General features: G+C 43.4%; 2 protein-coding genes and 1 long non-coding RNA gene across 3 annotated transcripts in view; all 3 read right to left on the bottom strand.

Annotated features, from left to right (window-relative positions):
* The window catches only part of LOC148223745 (uncharacterized), a 97,768-nt gene that overhangs the window by 30,061 nt on the left and 49,936 nt on the right, over positions 1-17,771 (bottom strand). The window contains exon 2 of the long non-coding RNA XR_015804200.1: positions 8,660-8,731. This is a non-coding gene — a long non-coding RNA (uncharacterized LOC148223745). The remainder of the gene's footprint in view (positions 1-8,659; positions 8,732-17,771) is intronic.
* LOC148223747 (inositol 1,4,5-trisphosphate receptor-interacting protein-like 1) lies at positions 1,468-3,184 on the bottom strand. The gene has a single exon (XM_088166147.1). The coding sequence runs from the start codon at positions 2,777-2,779 to the stop codon at positions 1,643-1,645; it is 1,137 nt and encodes a 378-aa protein (XP_088022273.1). The 5' UTR covers positions 2,780-3,184; the 3' UTR covers positions 1,468-1,642.
* Positions 2,859-4,628, bottom strand: LOC148223746 (uncharacterized). Its single transcript, XM_088166036.1, has 2 exons — positions 2,920-4,628; positions 2,859-2,875 (listed from the first exon to the last, which is right to left on the bottom strand). The coding sequence occupies exons 1-2, from the start codon at positions 4,169-4,171 to the stop codon at positions 2,859-2,861; spliced, it is 1,269 nt and encodes a 422-aa protein (XP_088022162.1). The 5' UTR covers positions 4,172-4,628.

The following is a 17,771-nucleotide window of genomic DNA, read 5'->3' as shown; positions in this document are numbered from 1 at the left end:
TTGAAGCAACTTGGTTGAGATTCAGAATTCCCTTTGCAACTACTTACAGACTTTTTAAAATGACAAGCCACACCTAAATCAGCAGAAAGGGAACATCTCAACCTCTTCCAAAACAGTTACCCCTAATGACACCTTTGAAGGACTCTGAAATTAAAAGCTGTGTAATTTTCTTACGCAGCCATGAACAAAGGCCGCATCACTTTTCTTTAGGTAGGAACAAGTCCTTTCTCATGTTGCAGAACACACATGAAGATTTGAGTGGGCATTGTAGAAATAATCAACCAAATTTTTGAGATAAACAATAGCATTTCTAGCATGACTGAAGCAATTCCTCCAAATCCTAAGGTATTCTGAATTTAAAATTCACCAGGTGAACCCAGATGATTTGGTACAAAGGCAAAGAGAATCTACTTCCAGACTACTAGCAATCTCTACTATGTACTGCAAGAAGTAAATTATATTTTGTTTAGCTGCATCTCACCGTGGACAAAGGTGTGCATGCAAAGTGGCTCTCATTGCCATACAATATTATTAGGCCTGGTGGAAAAGGTAATATTCATAGAACAGCAGGGCCTCTCCAAAAGGATACAGAGAACCAGGAATAGAGAAAACATGACTTTCTGTTGTCACAATTCTGTGTCAAAATCTTAGTTATGAGAAGCCAAAAAAAGAACTATGTCTTAAGCCACATGTTTTGTGCTTAGGGAGTTCTCTGTGCATCTTTTAGGACTGAATTGTTCCCCAGGAACCCATAAGAGTGACTATGTAAAGAAAATTGTCACAAAAATTCCTAAAAAATTAAGGAGAAAAAAAACCCGCGGCTGGAAAATTTGAGGCGCTTCAGGGCATTTTCACTTCAATCTTCAAGCATTTCTATAGGAATGCTCAAGAGACAGCATGCTTAATATATCCAACATCTCTGTTTGCAAGAAGTCATTATTTCAGGTAGGGATATAGGAAGCACATTCTCTAAGATGCAGAGGGTTAAACACAAAGAATGACACATTTCAGGCCATTTGAGAAACTTTTCTCCTTTTATTAATTTTTCAAACATAGATATTCAAATAGTATTGAAAAGCGGGTCAAAAACTCCAGTAGTGTAGTTCAATTGCCTAAACTAAGGGTAACTGCCAAACAGTTATACACTGACAACACTAAAGTGACTCTGGAAGGAATTCTAATAAATGCTAATAAAACAAGTCTCATTATGAAAACTTGGACTACCTATTCTTCTATGGAAAACTGAGTTAAATCTACCTGTTGTACTTTTGTATACTATAAACTACATCCTTACAAAATCATTAAATCTACAGCTCCCTAAATAACTTCACTAAGTCCCTAACAGGCCAGCTTTCTGTCTTTGATGTGTTCCAAGCCATCTCCATCAGCTTCACTCTCTTCTGTGAGGATGTGCAGGTGGAGTCAGTTTATGTCTCACAGACTTGGCAACAGCACCGGGTGTAACTGGAAGGTGAAGGGCAAGGCAGAGATGGGTGTGCACAAGGAATCCACGTGGAGCGGCATCTTCCTTCTGCAGGAGCAGGAAAGCAGCTTCAGCATTGCCAGTGACAACTGCAAGGTGTTGACGTGGCTGCCATCGGGTGGGAGCCCCCCCAGCACAGCTCTGTGCAGAGAACTCCTCTCAGTGGCCGGAGAGCAGCGTCCAGAGGCGAAATTGCAGCTGACCATAAGCTTGCATGGCCGCACTGTGGGCGGCCGGATCTCGGGCCAGGTGCTCAAAGAGGTTGAGCGGCTCAACCCCTCGCATTGCCGGTGGCAAGCTGATCTCTGCAGGAAGCCTCTCGTTGCCCAGCACAAAGTGGTCCAGGCGTTTGAACTGCAGGCAGCAGCCCAGGTACGCCACCATGTCCCACAAGTGGACCACAAATTCCCTCCTGCTCCACCTGGACAGTGGTACGATGGTCAGCAGGTGCATGACCACAGTCTTCCAGGTAGAGCTGGAAAAACCTGTGCCCCTCAGGATGCAGGTGAAGACCTGCAGGCATTTCAGGTGCAAGCTCTCACATGGCACCTGTCTGGCCACGCGCTGGAAGAATTTCACCTCTGCCACAGCGTACGTCTCGGGCCACGCTGTGCTTGCAGTGAAATTGGCCTCAGCGGGCTGGCTGCTGCTCACCAACAAGATGCTGGAGCCGCCTTCCTGGGCCTCTGGGGGCTGGCTCACCACAAAGATGTCGGAGTCCCCTTGGCGCACCCCAAAGAGCATCTCCACCGTCAGGCTCTTCTTGCCTCTGCTCAGCTGGAATTGGCAAGACCGGCTGCAGGGCTGAAACACCAAGTGCCACGAGTATGACTGAGGCACACGCAGCCACGAGGACCTCACCAGCTGGTGGAACCAGCGGCAGGTTTTCTCCACGTCCAGGTAGGAGCCGGTGCACAGTGTCTCTAGGAGGCTGCGCTTCTGCTCCTGCCACAGCTCCTCCTGCGAGTGGTGCAGCAAGCACAACAGCTTCTCACCCAGCTGCTCCCTCCTGCACGTGCACACCAGCTCCACACGGACACTGAAGGTCCTTGCTGCCATCTGCCCTGCACTGTTCACTTCCAGGTGGAAGGTGTGCCCTGGTGGGGGATTCAGCGGCACCAGCACACGATACACCCCATCCCACTCACAGGGACTCCAACCCTCAAAGGCACTGCCCACCCCAATGGCTTCCTCAGGCACCGGGTAGAAACTATTGCTCACGCTGTCCACAAAGACACGCGTGAAGCTCTCCATCAGCTCAGCTGTCACTGAGCAACCTCTCTCCACGGCCTTCATAGGCCCCTGTAAGCAATCCACTAAAAGGATGCCTTGGTTATTCTCATCATCTCGGCTGTCTTCTCTCTCTTCAATGCCATCACTGCTGCTTCCTGCCTTGCCACCATTACTGCATTCTTTTTCACTGCAAGCCACGTTACCTTGCTCATCTTTTTTCCTATTTTCGTTCTCATTTCCCTCCACATTTACACCATCCTTCTTTCTGTCACTGTCATCCTCTTTTATAACTTCCTTATTTTCTTCCTCAGTTTCTTCCTCAGCAAAACCACTACGGTCTACTTCATTCCCACTGTATCTGCTATCTTCCTGCCCAGTCCAATCACTGTTTCTTTGTACACTGGCATCACTGCTTTCCTGCTCCTTCTTCACCTCTGCGTATTCTTCCTTTCCCTCTACACTCTCTTCCTCTTCATTTACAACATCACTCTTGCCTGGCTTCATTTCTACACTGTTGGATTTTTCTATATTTCCATCTCCTTCTTCCTTTCCAGTGGCCTTGTCTTGCTCCATCTGCACACCCTTGTTTCCTCCTACATTTGCCTCATCCAGGCCTTCCAGATTTCCAGCAACATTGACATGTTTGTCTTCATTTGCATTGTCACTGTTGCCTGCCTTCATATTGGCACCGTGAGATTTTTCTTCTTTTCCATCTCCTTCTCCTTCTTCCTTTTCAGCATCCTTGTCTTCATCCACCTGCACATCCATGTTTACTCCTTCATCTGCTTCCTCTAGGCCTTCCACATTTCCAATAACATTGCCACATTCCTCTTCATTCCCTTCAGCACTGTCGTCTGCTGGCACATTCCCATCACACCATCCTTCATCTTTTCTTCCGTCAAGGCCACTGTCACTCTTAACGTCACTTTCTCCCTTCGCCTTCACATCATCGTAGCCGTCCATGACATCGTCAACACGGCCTTCATTTGCAGCCACAGGACTTCCGTCTCTGGCATGTCCACTGCTGCTGTCATCTCCCTCCACGGTCACATCAAGGTCTTCTCCATCGTCCTTTGAATCGACGCTGTCTCCTTCCAGTTCTTCTCCTCTCGCGTCTCCCAAGGTCTTGCAGGAGCTCTGGTCCTTAGCACTGCTGCTGGCCCCATGGCTCCTTGTCCTGCAGCTAAACCACAGGCCCAAGAGGAGCAGGACTCCAGCAAGAGCCCAGAATGGCCACAGCTGCAGAGCACCAAAGAGCACGGCTCCCCAGCCCTCGTCCTGCTGCTCCGGGGGCGCCTGCTCCAGCTCCTGCAGCAGCCGAGCCATCTCGCGCTCCAGCAGCTCCTGGCGCTCCCGCATTTGCCGGTGCGTGGCCTCATCCAGCCCATCCCCAGCTGGCTGGGGGTACTGGATCAGGCTTTGCACGAGCACGAAGAGCAATGACAGTAAAGCCATGGTCTGCAGGAGGACACACAGGAGGGGTTCAGAATGGAGACAGGCAGTGGGGCAGGAGCCGCAGGGATGTCAGGAAGGAGAGGGCCCCGGCAGCTGGCAGGCGGCCAGGCCTGCACCGCTGCCCCAGCAAGCACCGTGTCCTGGGCAAGGCGCTCCCGCCAGGGGCTGGGCCCTGGCTGCAGGGCCAGAACACACGGCCCGAGGGCCGGCCCTGCTGCCCCAGCCCTCCTCCAGCCCCTTCTCCTCCCTGCGTGTGCACTCACCGCTTGCCCAGGCTCTACTGGGGCAGTGGCACCCACTGGGGCCTTTTACATAGCGGCCCCCATTGTGACACGGCCACTGTGCTGTCACAGCCCCTGTGCTGTCACGGCCACTGTGCTGTCACAGCCCCTGTGCTGTCACAACCCAGCCCCGCCCGCCGTCCCTAGCCCAGCTCAGGGAACTCATCATGGCCCTGGGTGCCCAACGCCCCAACAGACACCGAGTGCAGACCCATCACTCGGGAACCTGGGAACCCCAGAGCTCCCCTTTACAAAGCAGGCACAAGCGCCCTGCCACACAACTCTTGTTAAATATAAATAAACATGACCCATGGATGTTCTCGGTATACATGTGTAAGCTTTTATTTATTAATCTAGGTGGAACTTTTTAAACTATTATTGATATTTATTAGTGTAGTGGTGGTTCATGTCCTTTCCCCTGCTCCCTTCCAGGCTGCAGTGTGATCTGAAAAATACTTGTTGGGCCTTGGCCTTGAAACACTACCTGGGATCATCTCTTTCTTTTTTTGGTCGATCTCAAGCACACCTATTCATTGCAATTACTTTGGAGGCATTTTGGGGGTTGGTTGAGATGGGGGGAGGGGGAACCTTGTTTTCTTGGGATTTTTCTCTCAGGGTGGCGGCAGGGTGGATGACATGGTGAGATTAGAAGCCGGTAAAAGGACGGTGGGGGGCACTTGTTCTCTCTCGCTCGCTCTTGGCTTCAGAGGAGAAAGGTCGCTGCAAGCACCACCATCCCAGCACTGGGAGCTGCTTTCTTCTCCTGCAGTTGGACCCTGCACCCTTGCTCTGATAGGATGCATTTTCGCTTCAGCTTGCTGTTTCCAAGCGTCCTGCCTCTCCTCCATCCCTTCCCATCCGGGACACAGCTGCCATTGTTATGAACGAGACCAGAGCATTTATCTGAAAGTCACCCGATTGTTATAAACAGAATAGAGACTTTCTTGTAAAAACTGGCACTCATTTATTAGCTGTAGAAAACAGACGACCCAGGATAAACCCGAGTCCCCTCTCAGCAAGCTAGAAACGATACAATGTGTCAAACCGCTGACACACCGGGTGCTCCCTCGGAAACGAGCTCTGCAGGAGAACATCAGCAGCAGCCTGACACCCCCTTTTATATCCCCCTTGGGTCCAGGATTTGTGGGGTTTGGATCCTCCTGGTTATGGGTCCATTTTTGGGGCTCTCCTTGGTCCTTAGCACTGTTCATTCCTGTCCAGTCATTCTCTCGGGGCGTCGAATGATTCGACAGCTCCTTTTTCCAATCTCGTCTCGTGGCGCTGATGTCACTGCGCTGACTTCACTCTCAAGGTGTTACCACGCCCCTCGGGAACGACCCACACATCATCCTGGACACCTTTAAACTTTGAACAAACATTAATCAACTCATTACAACACTTTGACCAGCCCCCCAAAACAACGAACTTTTTCTTTGGAACTACAGCATTATAACAGTTAACTTAGGAAATTAACAAACCTTAACCCACAAGAAACATCAACCAAATTTTACTTATAACACCATCACCCCAGTGCCCCTGCAGCCTCTCTGCCCCTGTCCACCAGGAACCTGCCAGCGCTCATGGCCAGCTGTGACGGTAACTGCACCAAAGGGAAAAGTGCCCACAACCAAAAGAACTGTTCCTGGGTTCCTGTTCTGTTTGTTGTTAATCTCAGAGTTGTTGTTGTTTTGTTTGCCTTGTTAGATATGCTAGTAAAGAACTGTTATTCCTATCCCCGTATCTTTGTCTGAGAGGCCCTTAATTTCAAAATTATACTAATTCAGAGGATTTACTTTTTCCATTTCAAGGGAAGGCCCTGCTTTCCCCAGCAGACACCTGTCTTTCAAATGAGGACAGGGCAGCATGTCATATCAGCTAATATTTATTTACTGATTTAGTGAGAAATAAAGAAATCCACACTGCTTAAATGATACACAGGACATTTAACATTATCCAGTCTTAAGGCCTACACTTCTTTTTACACCAGCACTGCCCTGCCTCACAGATGTTTTGTGAAAACAAAGATGGCAGGGTTTCTCTCCTGAATTAGGAACACTTCCAAAGATCTGTTTATTGACTGACAAAAGATCACACACAACCAACTTATGGTTTGCACAGAAGCGTAAAAATCCTCAGGCCCATACAAACTACTTCTTATGCTAGAGATGGCTGATCAATAGCCTGAAGAATGGGCAAGCCACTCTAACAAAGAAATACAAGCTTTAAAATGGAAAAAGGAAAGTCCTTGAAATAGAGAACTTCTGAAGCTTAGCTCATTCCACTCTAATGTGCTCCCCTCCAACAACACATAAAGATATGCTCCTTCTGACACTTGCTGCAACTGGCTACTCTTTAGCATGACAGCCATTCTGAGAGAAACTTTTTTGTTTAGACATGTCTGCATTCAGATGCCATCCTCAGTACCAGCCTCCTCCCTTGCTTTTTTCTGATTGAAGATCCTTGGGACTGGATATGATGGAGCTGTTTATTGGGAAGAGTTCCTCTGATGCTGATCACAGCACTGCTCAGCTCACTCAGGCTGTTCTCAGTCCCTCCTGTGCTGGGGAATGCCACGGCCCAGGCCAGGCCTGGTGGGACACAGGTGTGAGCTCCTGGTGCTCCTCTGGGTTTTCAGTCCACAGCAGGTTCAATCAGTTCCAAGAAAAAAATTTAAAAAAAACAGTCTAAGGAACTTCTCTGCCTCAGCTAGTTAAAAACTAACCAAAAGTAAAGGAGAGCTCTCTCCCACTGTCCACTCCAGAAAACACAGTCCAGGAGAAGGATGTGGAGGAGCAAGTGCAATTTCTGATAACAAACTCTGTGCTTGTTCTCTCCCACCCTTCGCTCTCACAACCAGTCTTCAACTTATTTGTGGACTAAATAGACAAATGGGGACACAAGCATCATAAAATCACCCCAGGACAGTCTTATGAAAGAAATAGATGTGAGGAATGAAGTGTGGAAATCAGTCCATACTCTGAGGAACAGGCAGCACTAACCAAACACTCTGGAAATAGTTTGTGTCTAGAAGCTGCATACCTTCAAAACCACCTCAGGCATTTGGGACTTGTGCTGACTTGCACAAAGGAACCCATTCCACCCTGCAGTAGTGGGCTCCTTCTCTCCAGCCTGGATGGAGACACATCCTGCATTTTTCAAGCATGTCCAGGTGTTCAGAATGGAACATGCTGATCATATTTAGCACCTTAAGGCATGCAGCTCTTCCTTTCTCAAAGTAGGCTTTGCGAAATTATAGGCTCGTGCTATCCCTACCTTTCCAAACAAATTACCCTCAGTATATTGCACTTGCCTTCAAAATACTGCCACTCCTACATTTCAGACTTTGCTTCCCTCAGAAGGATGCACAAATGGTTAGAGTAGTTGCAAGAACCTGCACCTGCAATTTTCAACTAACTGCATCTTCAGAAAGGATTCTGACAACAGACCATTCTCTGGACATGAACACAGCACACTGAGGCAAGAAAATTACTTTGATACATCTTATAGCCCACATCTCTGTGGCCAGAGACACAGCCCTTGAGATAAAATGAAAAAAAAATTCAAGGAATGCATTTTTACCAAATGAAAAAAGTTAAATCTATTGTGGGCTTACATTCTATTTAAGAGCACAGTTGCATATACCTGACAAGCAAGTTTGTAAAGGAAAGGCTTCCAGACACTATTTTATAAGAATGATAACAGGCATCACTGTGTTAAAGGCACAGATAACAGCCCAGTTAAGGATGGTTTTCTTTCATTGCAGTAACATGCAATTTAAAACCAGCTCCTCTACTTGCTTTCTTTTGTCATATTCATTGTGAATTTTTCCTTCTAGGAAAATGTAAATCATTGTTTTATATTTATGTTTCTCATGAATTTGCAGTTACTTTGTAGCCATTGTTACTCTCAAATTAGATTCCTTAAACATTGAAAAGATGGACAGCATGACTTGGCTGAAGAGTGATGTCAAAAATCAAAAAGCATGGATTGTTTTTACTATTACATCTATTACTATTTTGGCAAATTAGTTTTATTGTGATTTGACTGTTACTTATAGATTTTATTGGTGGGCATATTAATATATTTTTTCTTTGGTTCTGCCAAGAAACCCACTTATTCTAATTCTTAATGACAACACCTTTCATCTTTATTTATGTCTTGTAAGTTATGAGCAGAAAACAAATTATCAGTGAAAAATATTACTCACATTTCTATTCTCTATTTTCTCCCTTTGTCTCTTCCTCAACACAACTGAAACAGTTTATTTAGTTCAGTAGTCCTGGATAAAAGATAAAGATAAAAATTTTTTTTTACAATTCTGATAGCCATCAGTTGTTCAGCAGACATTACAAGACAGTTTTATCTCCTAATTACTCAGGAAAGCACAAGTTGCACTTTCAGGGCTTTCCTGAAATGCTGTGAATTTCTACTTTAGTTGTACATGCATCTTTTGCTTCTACAGAAAAATCTTCCATGGAAACCACTATGCAGCTTCCTGAACAACAGGTTTTGAAGTCTCTGATCCTGAAATCTGACTTCATTAAGGGTAAATACAAACAGCTACAGAGCTGCAATGAAGCCATTGAAGGTCTCCTCAAGTCTGTGCATTTTAATAGATGATGGTAATGGAAGAGCTAAAATAAAATGCTTGTAAATCCACAATATAAAACCAGCATATGAAAGGAAAAGACCTGAAAGATTAAAGAGTCTGTAGGAACAAAACATGATGGCAACTTTCATCACTCTCAAAACCTACAGTAAAATTTTAAAAATTATTCTCATGAGGTAATATGAAGGTGAAAGTTTAAATGTGTGAAGAGAAAGGAGGAGGTGTTAGGGATGGTATGAGTTTGCTGGATTAAGTGATTTGGCTCCTAGGAAGCTGTGTTGAGTGATGAGGAAGGGAGAAGGAAAAAGGGGGAATTCCATTCTAGCCAATAAAACATTAAGGAGAAGCATTACATGAACATCTTGCTCTCTTGCAGCTTGATTCCTCCCTGCTGAATGTAAGGGCAATAAATACTTCAGGGTTTTCAGGAGAGAATGCAGTGAAATTTTTTGTTCCAGGAACTGTTCCATTCTTTTATCAGTGATGTTGTGTGCTGCATGTAAACAGTTGCCCGGAAGGGTAAAGTGATAAGAAAAGGTTTAATTTACCGATGAAAAAATTGCATGGTTAAGGATTAAAGAAACTGAAGTCTGAGACATTATTTTGAACTAATGCCAGCATGTTTCTTCACAGTCTGAGAAGAGCCACCCTGTATCTGTGCTCATATATTTTCAGCTTTTGGGATAGAAACCTGCTCCTTTAGAAAGGATCTGAAACAGCCCCTACTAAACCTGAATATGATGGGCTTTTGTTCTGCTATTTCTGAACAGCCTGTTCTTATGAGGAAAAGTTCTTTCCTGAAAGGAGAGCTAGGGAACTTCCAGGCCATACTGGAGATGGGAATGAAACAAGGCTGAATTACAGTATGGAAAAAGAATGTATTTGCTATATTCTTTATCCTCAGATCTTTCTGAACAAGTATCTGAAGCAGCCAAATCAACCATTTGGTCTTGACTTCTTCCTCCTTACTTGGATAAAATGTACAACAGTGAGCATGAGGGAGGCTGGGAAATGGCAAGTGTAATACTGAGTTGCTGTCATGCTTCCTATCCCTTTCAAAAGTGTGACATGATAGTATCTGAAGGCCTCTGATTGTTGAGATCTTCAACATGGCTATCTTGCCCATATGAGACTCAAAGTTATGAAGGATGGGTATCCACATTGTCACAATGTCCCTTTCTCAGTGATCCTTCCTGCCCAGGAGTGTGACTCAGCTAGCCTGAACATTTTTCTCTGCATTTACACCCATGAAACACAATGACAATGGAGCAGATGCATCCTTTATCTGTCTGTCTTTATGAGATTTGACCTGTGATTCATAAGAGGTGATCCTCACTTTCCAGTCTGCCCTCTTCCTGAAGGCTTCTTGCTCAGATTTAATTGATCATTGAATGCATTTTCCAGATATGCTTTTATGCTTTTATTTCCCCTCTCCCTTCTCCTTCCTCATTTCTGAAATGAAGCAATGAGGGAGAAGAAATGAACTGTAAAAGAAGCACAAAAGCAGAGATTTACTGCATGACTACAGCAAACTCAAGAAGCCTTCAGGTAAGAATGGAGTAATTGGACAACAAAATATTGTATGATTTCAGGACATGATGTGACAAGCATTCATATGACCTTGAATTATAAATGTTCAAATACTTCTCTGTTTTCAACCACGGTTCTTCTGGGACCTCTCTCTGTATCATTTAGCTCATAATGAAAGATGCTTTGTTCCTTTAGGCATACAGGGATTTCTCAGATATCCTTCAGCCTGTGTTTAGAAGGAGGGGAGGATGCACGTTTGCAGCCAGTCCTGGCAAAGTGTGGCAGGATTGTGACTGCCCTCATAGCTGCTCAGTTTCCTCTTCCTCTCATGTGGTTTTTATACCTCTACATCGAGTCCAGCTTTCCTCAGCTCACCAGTCTTCCTGAGCACATGCCCCACTGGCTCCTTGACTTCCAGTGCATTCCAGGAAATGGCTTTTGGTTTTAGAGTTGTTCAAGGTGAATATTTATTTTCTTGCAACAGTTTCAGGCTACCATAGTACTTCTCTGTAAATACAGACAAGTGAGGGGATTGGGAATAAGACCTAAAGAATACAAGACCAATGTGGTGCCTGAAATCTCTCCTGTATGTATTGACATAGAACCTCTTCCTTTTCCTCTTTCTGAATCCTCTGTTTAGGCTGAAGGAAATCTCTCTGCAGCACAGGGTTGCACACAGTGTGAGAGTCTCAAAACTCCGTGACTAATTAAGATGCAGGGGATGAGAATTCCTTTCTAATCACAACGTGAAATCCACAGCAGCTTTTAAAAAAGCATTCTTTGAGTTAGGCTGATTAGTACTGCTCTATTGTGCAGAAATATCTGAGAAGCAGACTGTATCTAGAATATTTTAAAATGTGTTACTCTTTCAAACTGTATGGAGTATCCAAAATGTGGTTTGTATATGTGTAATTACAAATAACACCAAATATGAGATGCATCATGTGGGTGTCTCTGCACTGGGTTAGTCACATAGGACATTAATTTTCTTAATGTTTCTTTTTTGCTGAAAAAGAATTTATTTTAAATACCTTTTTAGAGCCTGTAAATATTATATATAATGTTTATTCTTTTAAAAATTAGACTTACAGAAATCTCCTGACATTCAAATATCATGTCACATAAATAAATTTTGAATACACATCTTAAGTTTTGTCCAGCTGTAGCTAATGTGGAACAATTATGACAATTATTCTGTGTCTTCAAGAAGGAAACCCCCCCCCCCCACCATTTATTCAAAATTATGGAATTTTATTCTTATTTCTGAGCAGCATATGCCATTAATAAACTTAAAATATGCATTGGAAGTGCCTACCTCAGGGCTGTGTTGCTTTGTCCCTCTCCTATCCCTGAACATTGAAAGTGAGCTGGAGTCCTTTTAAAGTTTATACAAAGTTCATCTGTAAAGACTTTAAATCAGTGAAATTTGCAGGCACTTGTGCAAGTTGCATCTCTGCTTTCAGTGGAAGAGAAAAGAAAGCTGAATGTTGCCTTGATTAGAAGAATATGAATAGGGAAGATCTGTGGAAAGTCAATTGTGACTGTTGTCTCCTTTCCTATGACTTAAATACATTTGAAATAAGTTTATTTGTATCCAATAAAACACAAAGTGTTACAGTCCTGCAGCAAAACAGAGAAAACATCCTGTTTTTTTCCTGGGAACAGCACTTCTGCACCAACAGCCATGTATTGTTTGAACCTTTGGCCCAAGGAGGCTCCTCTCCCATCCAGGTGGAAAAAGCCCAACCTAGAATTTTTTGTGCACACAGAAAGAAAGAAGGTCTCTTCTTCCTTTGGGTATCTCTGCAAAAGTCTTCTGTTGCATCACCTTTTCCTATTGCAGAATCCTCCTAGTGGGGTTGTGTGTGCATTATAGAACTCAGTCTGCCTCACGTGCCAGCCATTGTACTAGCCTTTTTTTAAAAAAAACTTGTTTCATACTCATCTTTCTGTGGCTTTGACTCTGACACAAATATTTATAGGCTGGATTCTTTTGATTTGGATTTCTTTTTGCTGTAAGCGATTGTTTTTAATCAGTATAAACTCCTGGGAAGACATTGGTCCAGAAACCAAAATGTACTTTTTCCCTATGTATGATAGCAGAAGAGGAACATAAGAATCTGTTCCCACTTCTCAACTAGGAATCATTTCCTTTGCTCTCTGTACTAATGCTTCTCAGTCTGAGGCCAAGAAAGCTGTGTAGCCTTTATATCTGCACTGTTGACCCCCCTAAGATAAGTGAATATGGACAAAGATGTTCCATGTTTTATCCTAGTGAACAAGGAATAAGAGAGGAAACTGGTGACTGTTTTCAGAGTAGCTACACTTTAAAATCACAGAATTATAGAGTGGTTGAGGCTGGAAGAGGCATTACAGATCACCTAGTTTCAATCCTTCTGCCACAGACAGGGGCACTTTCCACTAGATCAGGTTGCTCCAAATGCCATCCAGCCTGGGCTTGAACACTTCAGGGATGGGGCATCCACAGCTTCTCTGGGCAACCTGTGCCAGTGCCAAACCACTCTCACAGAAAATACTTACTTCCTAATACCTATCTAAATCTATCCTCTTTCAGTTTAAAGCCGTCCCCACCTGTCCTGTCTCTACATGTCCTTGGAAAAAGTCCCTCTCCAGCTTTCTTGTAGACACCTTTTATGCTCTGGAAGGCCACTCTAAGATCACTTTGAAGCCTTCTTTTCTCCAGGGTGAACAATGCCCTCAGCTTTTCCTCATAGGAGATGTGTTCCACAAATCATCTTTGTTGCCTCTCCCAACAGGTTTTGTCCTTGCTGTGCAGAACCCCATCACTTCCATGAGGCTGGTTCCCTGCTGTGCAGGAGAATGTAGCCTCTATATGCCATCCATTATCTTTTAAACCAAACATTTCCAAGTCTCAGGTGCCACCTCCATGCTCCATACACACACTGTGGTTTAGACTGTGCTGCCCCACGTGTGGCTGCTCCATCACTGATCTGCTGGTAGGAACATTTTGTTATTACTCTGTTCACAGTACCAACCACAGACATTTACAGACAGGTAGAAATATTGGATTCTCATTTTTACCCCAGAGTATTCTGGTGGAAGGTGGGAGGAGGGTATGGTGTGGACAGTCATTGCTTGGGGGAAAGAGGTGATAGTATGGGAATGGAAAACCAGAGGTCATGCACGTGCTGCTGAGGCCTGTCACAGGGCCAATACTCTGGGCTTTTCTGAAAGGGTCTCGTGGACAGTACTAGCACAGCAAATTAAACCTGGGATCCTTTCCCTAAAACTTTTCATCCCTCAGATACATCCTCTTCCAACACATTCTTCATTACGTCTGTAATATTCCACGAGAGATAGGATTCATATTGATCACAGCTGTCTGTTTCTTGAAGCTTCCAGAAGCCACACGTTCATCTCCAAAACAACACATCTGCCATGACATTATCATGGGAATCTTCAGGGTATTTACACTGATCTGACTGAGGATGATAAGCCCTTTGCAGTGTTGTATTCCTGCATGAAGGCCCTAAGTTTCTAGTGATGTTCTTGTAGCTTGGGTACACAACAGCCACTGTGATGGCAGATCTTGAAAATCTCAGAGGTCTGATCTAAAAGGCAGCTCTGAATTTTGTCAAATGCATGAGTATCCCCACTACACTGATTGAACCATGTAAGCATTTGAGAAATATCCTTATGACAAGACTGCACATCCTGTGTTGTCTAAAGCATTGCAGTGCACATGAGTAAGTAGCTGTTTGAACTCATCCTTACTCATATCTCTTGCTGCAGTTACCTTCATAGGTCATTTAAGCTGTTAATTTACAAAAGGAAAAGATTTTAATGCTTCAAACACTGGTTTGTGGTGCTTTCTCCTCATCTGTCTGAGAAGTGTGATCATTTTGCAGTAGATAATGTGAATGGTACAGTACAGTAAGTGTTAATGTGTAAAACTGTGTAGCTCCACCTGACCTAGATCCCGAGAATCCCTCCCCAAGCATGTGCAAGTGCTCCTCATGCTAATGAGGAAAGCATGCTCCTTGGAGAGGAAATACACACATCATGCTTCACATCTTAAAGTACTCAAGATGTCTTTTTGACATGCCAGAGATAAGTAGTACAAGGCACAAATACATCCAAGAGTTGATGAGGTACCATACTGCTTGATGAGATACCATAATATACACAAATCCATTATCACTCAGCTGTCTTCCACTACACATGCTGAGACTATCAATAATCACACTTGGTTTGGATTTCTGGGTAATATCCTGAGTTGAATTCAAATACAAGTGTAACCTGGCACTAAGACTTTTTTCCTGCATTACAGGAAAAGCAGAGCTAATGCCAAAATGTGTTGGATTCACTGAAAATTTTGAAGTGTGTGTCTGCAACTACTTGCTGCAACTTGATTTTTTTAATATTTTACCCTTTTTCTTCTCCATTTTTCCAGCTTTGACTTAGGAAAGTACAGAGTAAGAAGGTAATAATTTAGTTTTCTTATATTTATGAGAAAATTGGAAAAAACCCTAGCATAAATTGCATATTATGGTTTTGGGTTTTTTTTAAGAAGTCTGGCCTTGGTCAACTGCCTTTGAAAAACAAACCAACAGAAGCTTGATTAGACTCAAAGGTTATGCTAGATCAAGAATAATAGTTAAGGAATTAAAATAAATGTAACCAGACAAAAAAAATATTATAAGCACTTTAATGAAGTCATAGAATTCAAAAGAAAATAAATTATTGACTGGCAGACTGAGCACTTGGAAACTTGAAGCTGGCAAAGAAAAGAAGCAAACTGTTCTTTGCAGTATTTTAAATTCATAGATTACTCCAGTAGGTTAGAAATAGGGCCTGTAATAGGACCTGTAATCCTTAGCCAGTGCCTAGCTGGTTATGTTTTCCACATTGCCAATGAATCAGAAAGCAAACACCTCAACAGCACTGCAGATTCCTGTGGGGTTTGTACTCATGTTATTATTTTTGCAAGGTCTGACTCCTGATCTACCTGTGTGTAGAAAACTCTTATTCATGCCAATGAACACAGATGTAAGAAGAATGCTGTATTTTACTTAATTTCTGTATTGAGTAAAACAGAACAAAATTTGGTTATGATATGAAATAATCATTGTAAGAAAACCTTTCCATCTGGACATATATACTACGTTCAAAGAGCTACTCATAATTACCTGGAAATGGACATTATTTGCAAGACAAATGGATAATATTGCAAAACCCTTTCATAGGCTGAGAGCAAAAATAATAAACCAACTTAAATACTAAACTGGTCTGGGGTGTAGGCATGAGCAGAGAGTAAAACTATGAAATAACACAGTCCATCCCAAGTCCCTGCTTTGACATGTCAACAAGACTCAGAATCAGATCATGCCCCCTTGCACAAGTGTATTGCAATTGTGTGAGCCTCTCTTTCCTGCAGTATGGCTGCATCCAGCAGAGCACAGGATGAGCAATATTCCATGAGTGAGACTGCTGGGATTCCTTTCCATTTGTTACCCTTCAGTATAGCACTATGCCTCATTTACTCCACACTATCTGAAGTTTCCACAGAGGAATCTCATTTGTTGGTGTCCCTCTGATTCTTACTGCAACAGTATTTGTGCACAGCTTCAACAAGAACAAACTTGTCCTTAGCTCCCAGTTTGGTGCAAAAAAATGTTATACACATTTGGCAGAGAAAGAAGAGATTAAACCACTTCTTTATATGATATACGGAGCAAATGCCAAGGGCTCAAAAAATATCCAGCTCTCTCAGAGTGCACTCTAGTGACCTAATTCAATTAATCTCTTCTGTTCTTGGTGGTTTAAACTCCTATTCCTTGTGGTCTCTGCAATGAATGTGATAATACCAAGACTAGCAAACATCATTGCAGGACAGTGCTAAGTTTGGCACTCTGCTCAGCAAGGAACTGCCTGTGAGCACTGTGGGACTCAGTGGGTTCATGTAGCAAAAACTCAACAGCAGGGCTAAGATCACTTTGGCATTTAATGGTTCTTTCCCTGTGTCACTGGGACAGACTCAGAGATGTTATGTTGAATTGTGCAGTGGTAGAGGAAAGAAGAAATTCCACTTTGTAGCTCTATTTTCTGGGCAAATATTGACCAGTAGTCTGGAGAAAGGACAGCCATGAAAAAATAGAATTGATTCAATGATTCAACACTGAGACTGTGACAAAATAGGTGGAAGTGTCTTGCAGTGCCAGATACTGCTTTTCACAGCCAAAGGACTTTGCTTCCATTAGCCAGTCCTACAAGAAGGGAAGCAGATATTTGGGAAAAAGGGATTTTACCACTTCTGGTGTTTGCTGATTCCTTGCACTGGGACAGAGCAGCTGCCCCAGACTTTTCCCCTAATGCTGCTCCATCCTAACAGTGCTCTAATTGTTCCATTTCCACTACAACTTTCATTCACAGGAGAATGGGGAGGCCTTTTCTTCTTGCAGGTAATACAAATCTTCTACAGGGAAATATGTTAACTTTCCTGCAGTGTTGTTATGAAGAACTCTGCAATGTCTGACATCCCCCAGTATTGCTATCATTTGGCCTTGACAGGCTTGAGAATTGGGCTGATGTGAAATATATGAAGTTTGCACTTGTTTGCCAGTAAGGCTCTGACCTGCCTATTACATTTCAAGTGTCTGCCATCCAAATCCTTCAGTCATGATGTGTTTTGAGATTCAGTGGTAAGCCTTCCTAATAATGCAAAATGCCATCCCTTATTTTTGAAGATTGGATTTTCTGGGGAAAAAAATCGTTTTGGAGTACTACTTGGACTGAGAAGAAACAAGCTATTCCAGATGGAAAAATTAAAACAGAGAGGTAAATTGAACTGAAAGAGGTCTCAGAGAAGTCTTTGTGTAGCTTTAGGAATAGGGATTGCATTTAACTGCATTTCATTGCAGCTTCAACTCCAGCTAGGAGCCCAGCTATGCATGTTGTAAAGTAATACAGGGTGAAAGGACAGTTGTATGGTAAAAACAAATCATCAGGGTGGACTAGGCACTGAAATAAGCCTGGTCAGTTTCTCTCTCCCTTTGAATAACTACTTGTAAAATTACTGTAGTACTTGCACACCTCTTGGATTGATAAGCTGATTTCATAGAGAGCTATTTTAGGTGCAGGAAAAGGTGCTGAAACATTATTTGAAACACTAGAAAGAGTATTCCCTGTTTGCCTTTAG

Source organism: Sturnus vulgaris, chromosome 5 (assembly GCF_052056855.1).
Source record: "Sturnus vulgaris isolate bStuVul1 chromosome 5, bStuVul1.hap1, whole genome shotgun sequence".
Lineage (NCBI taxonomy): Eukaryota > Metazoa > Chordata > Aves > Passeriformes > Sturnidae > Sturnus > Sturnus vulgaris.
This window is presented reverse-complemented; position numbering and strand designations above follow the sequence as displayed.

Coding starts and splice junctions, on each gene's coding strand:
- LOC148223747 (XM_088166147.1), bottom strand. CDS start 2,779: ATGAAGGCCGTGGAGAGAGGTTGCTCAGTGACAGCTGAGCTGATGGAG.
- LOC148223746 (XM_088166036.1), bottom strand. CDS start 4,171: ATGGCTTTACTGTCATTGCTCTTCGTGCTCGTGCAAAGCCTGATCCAG.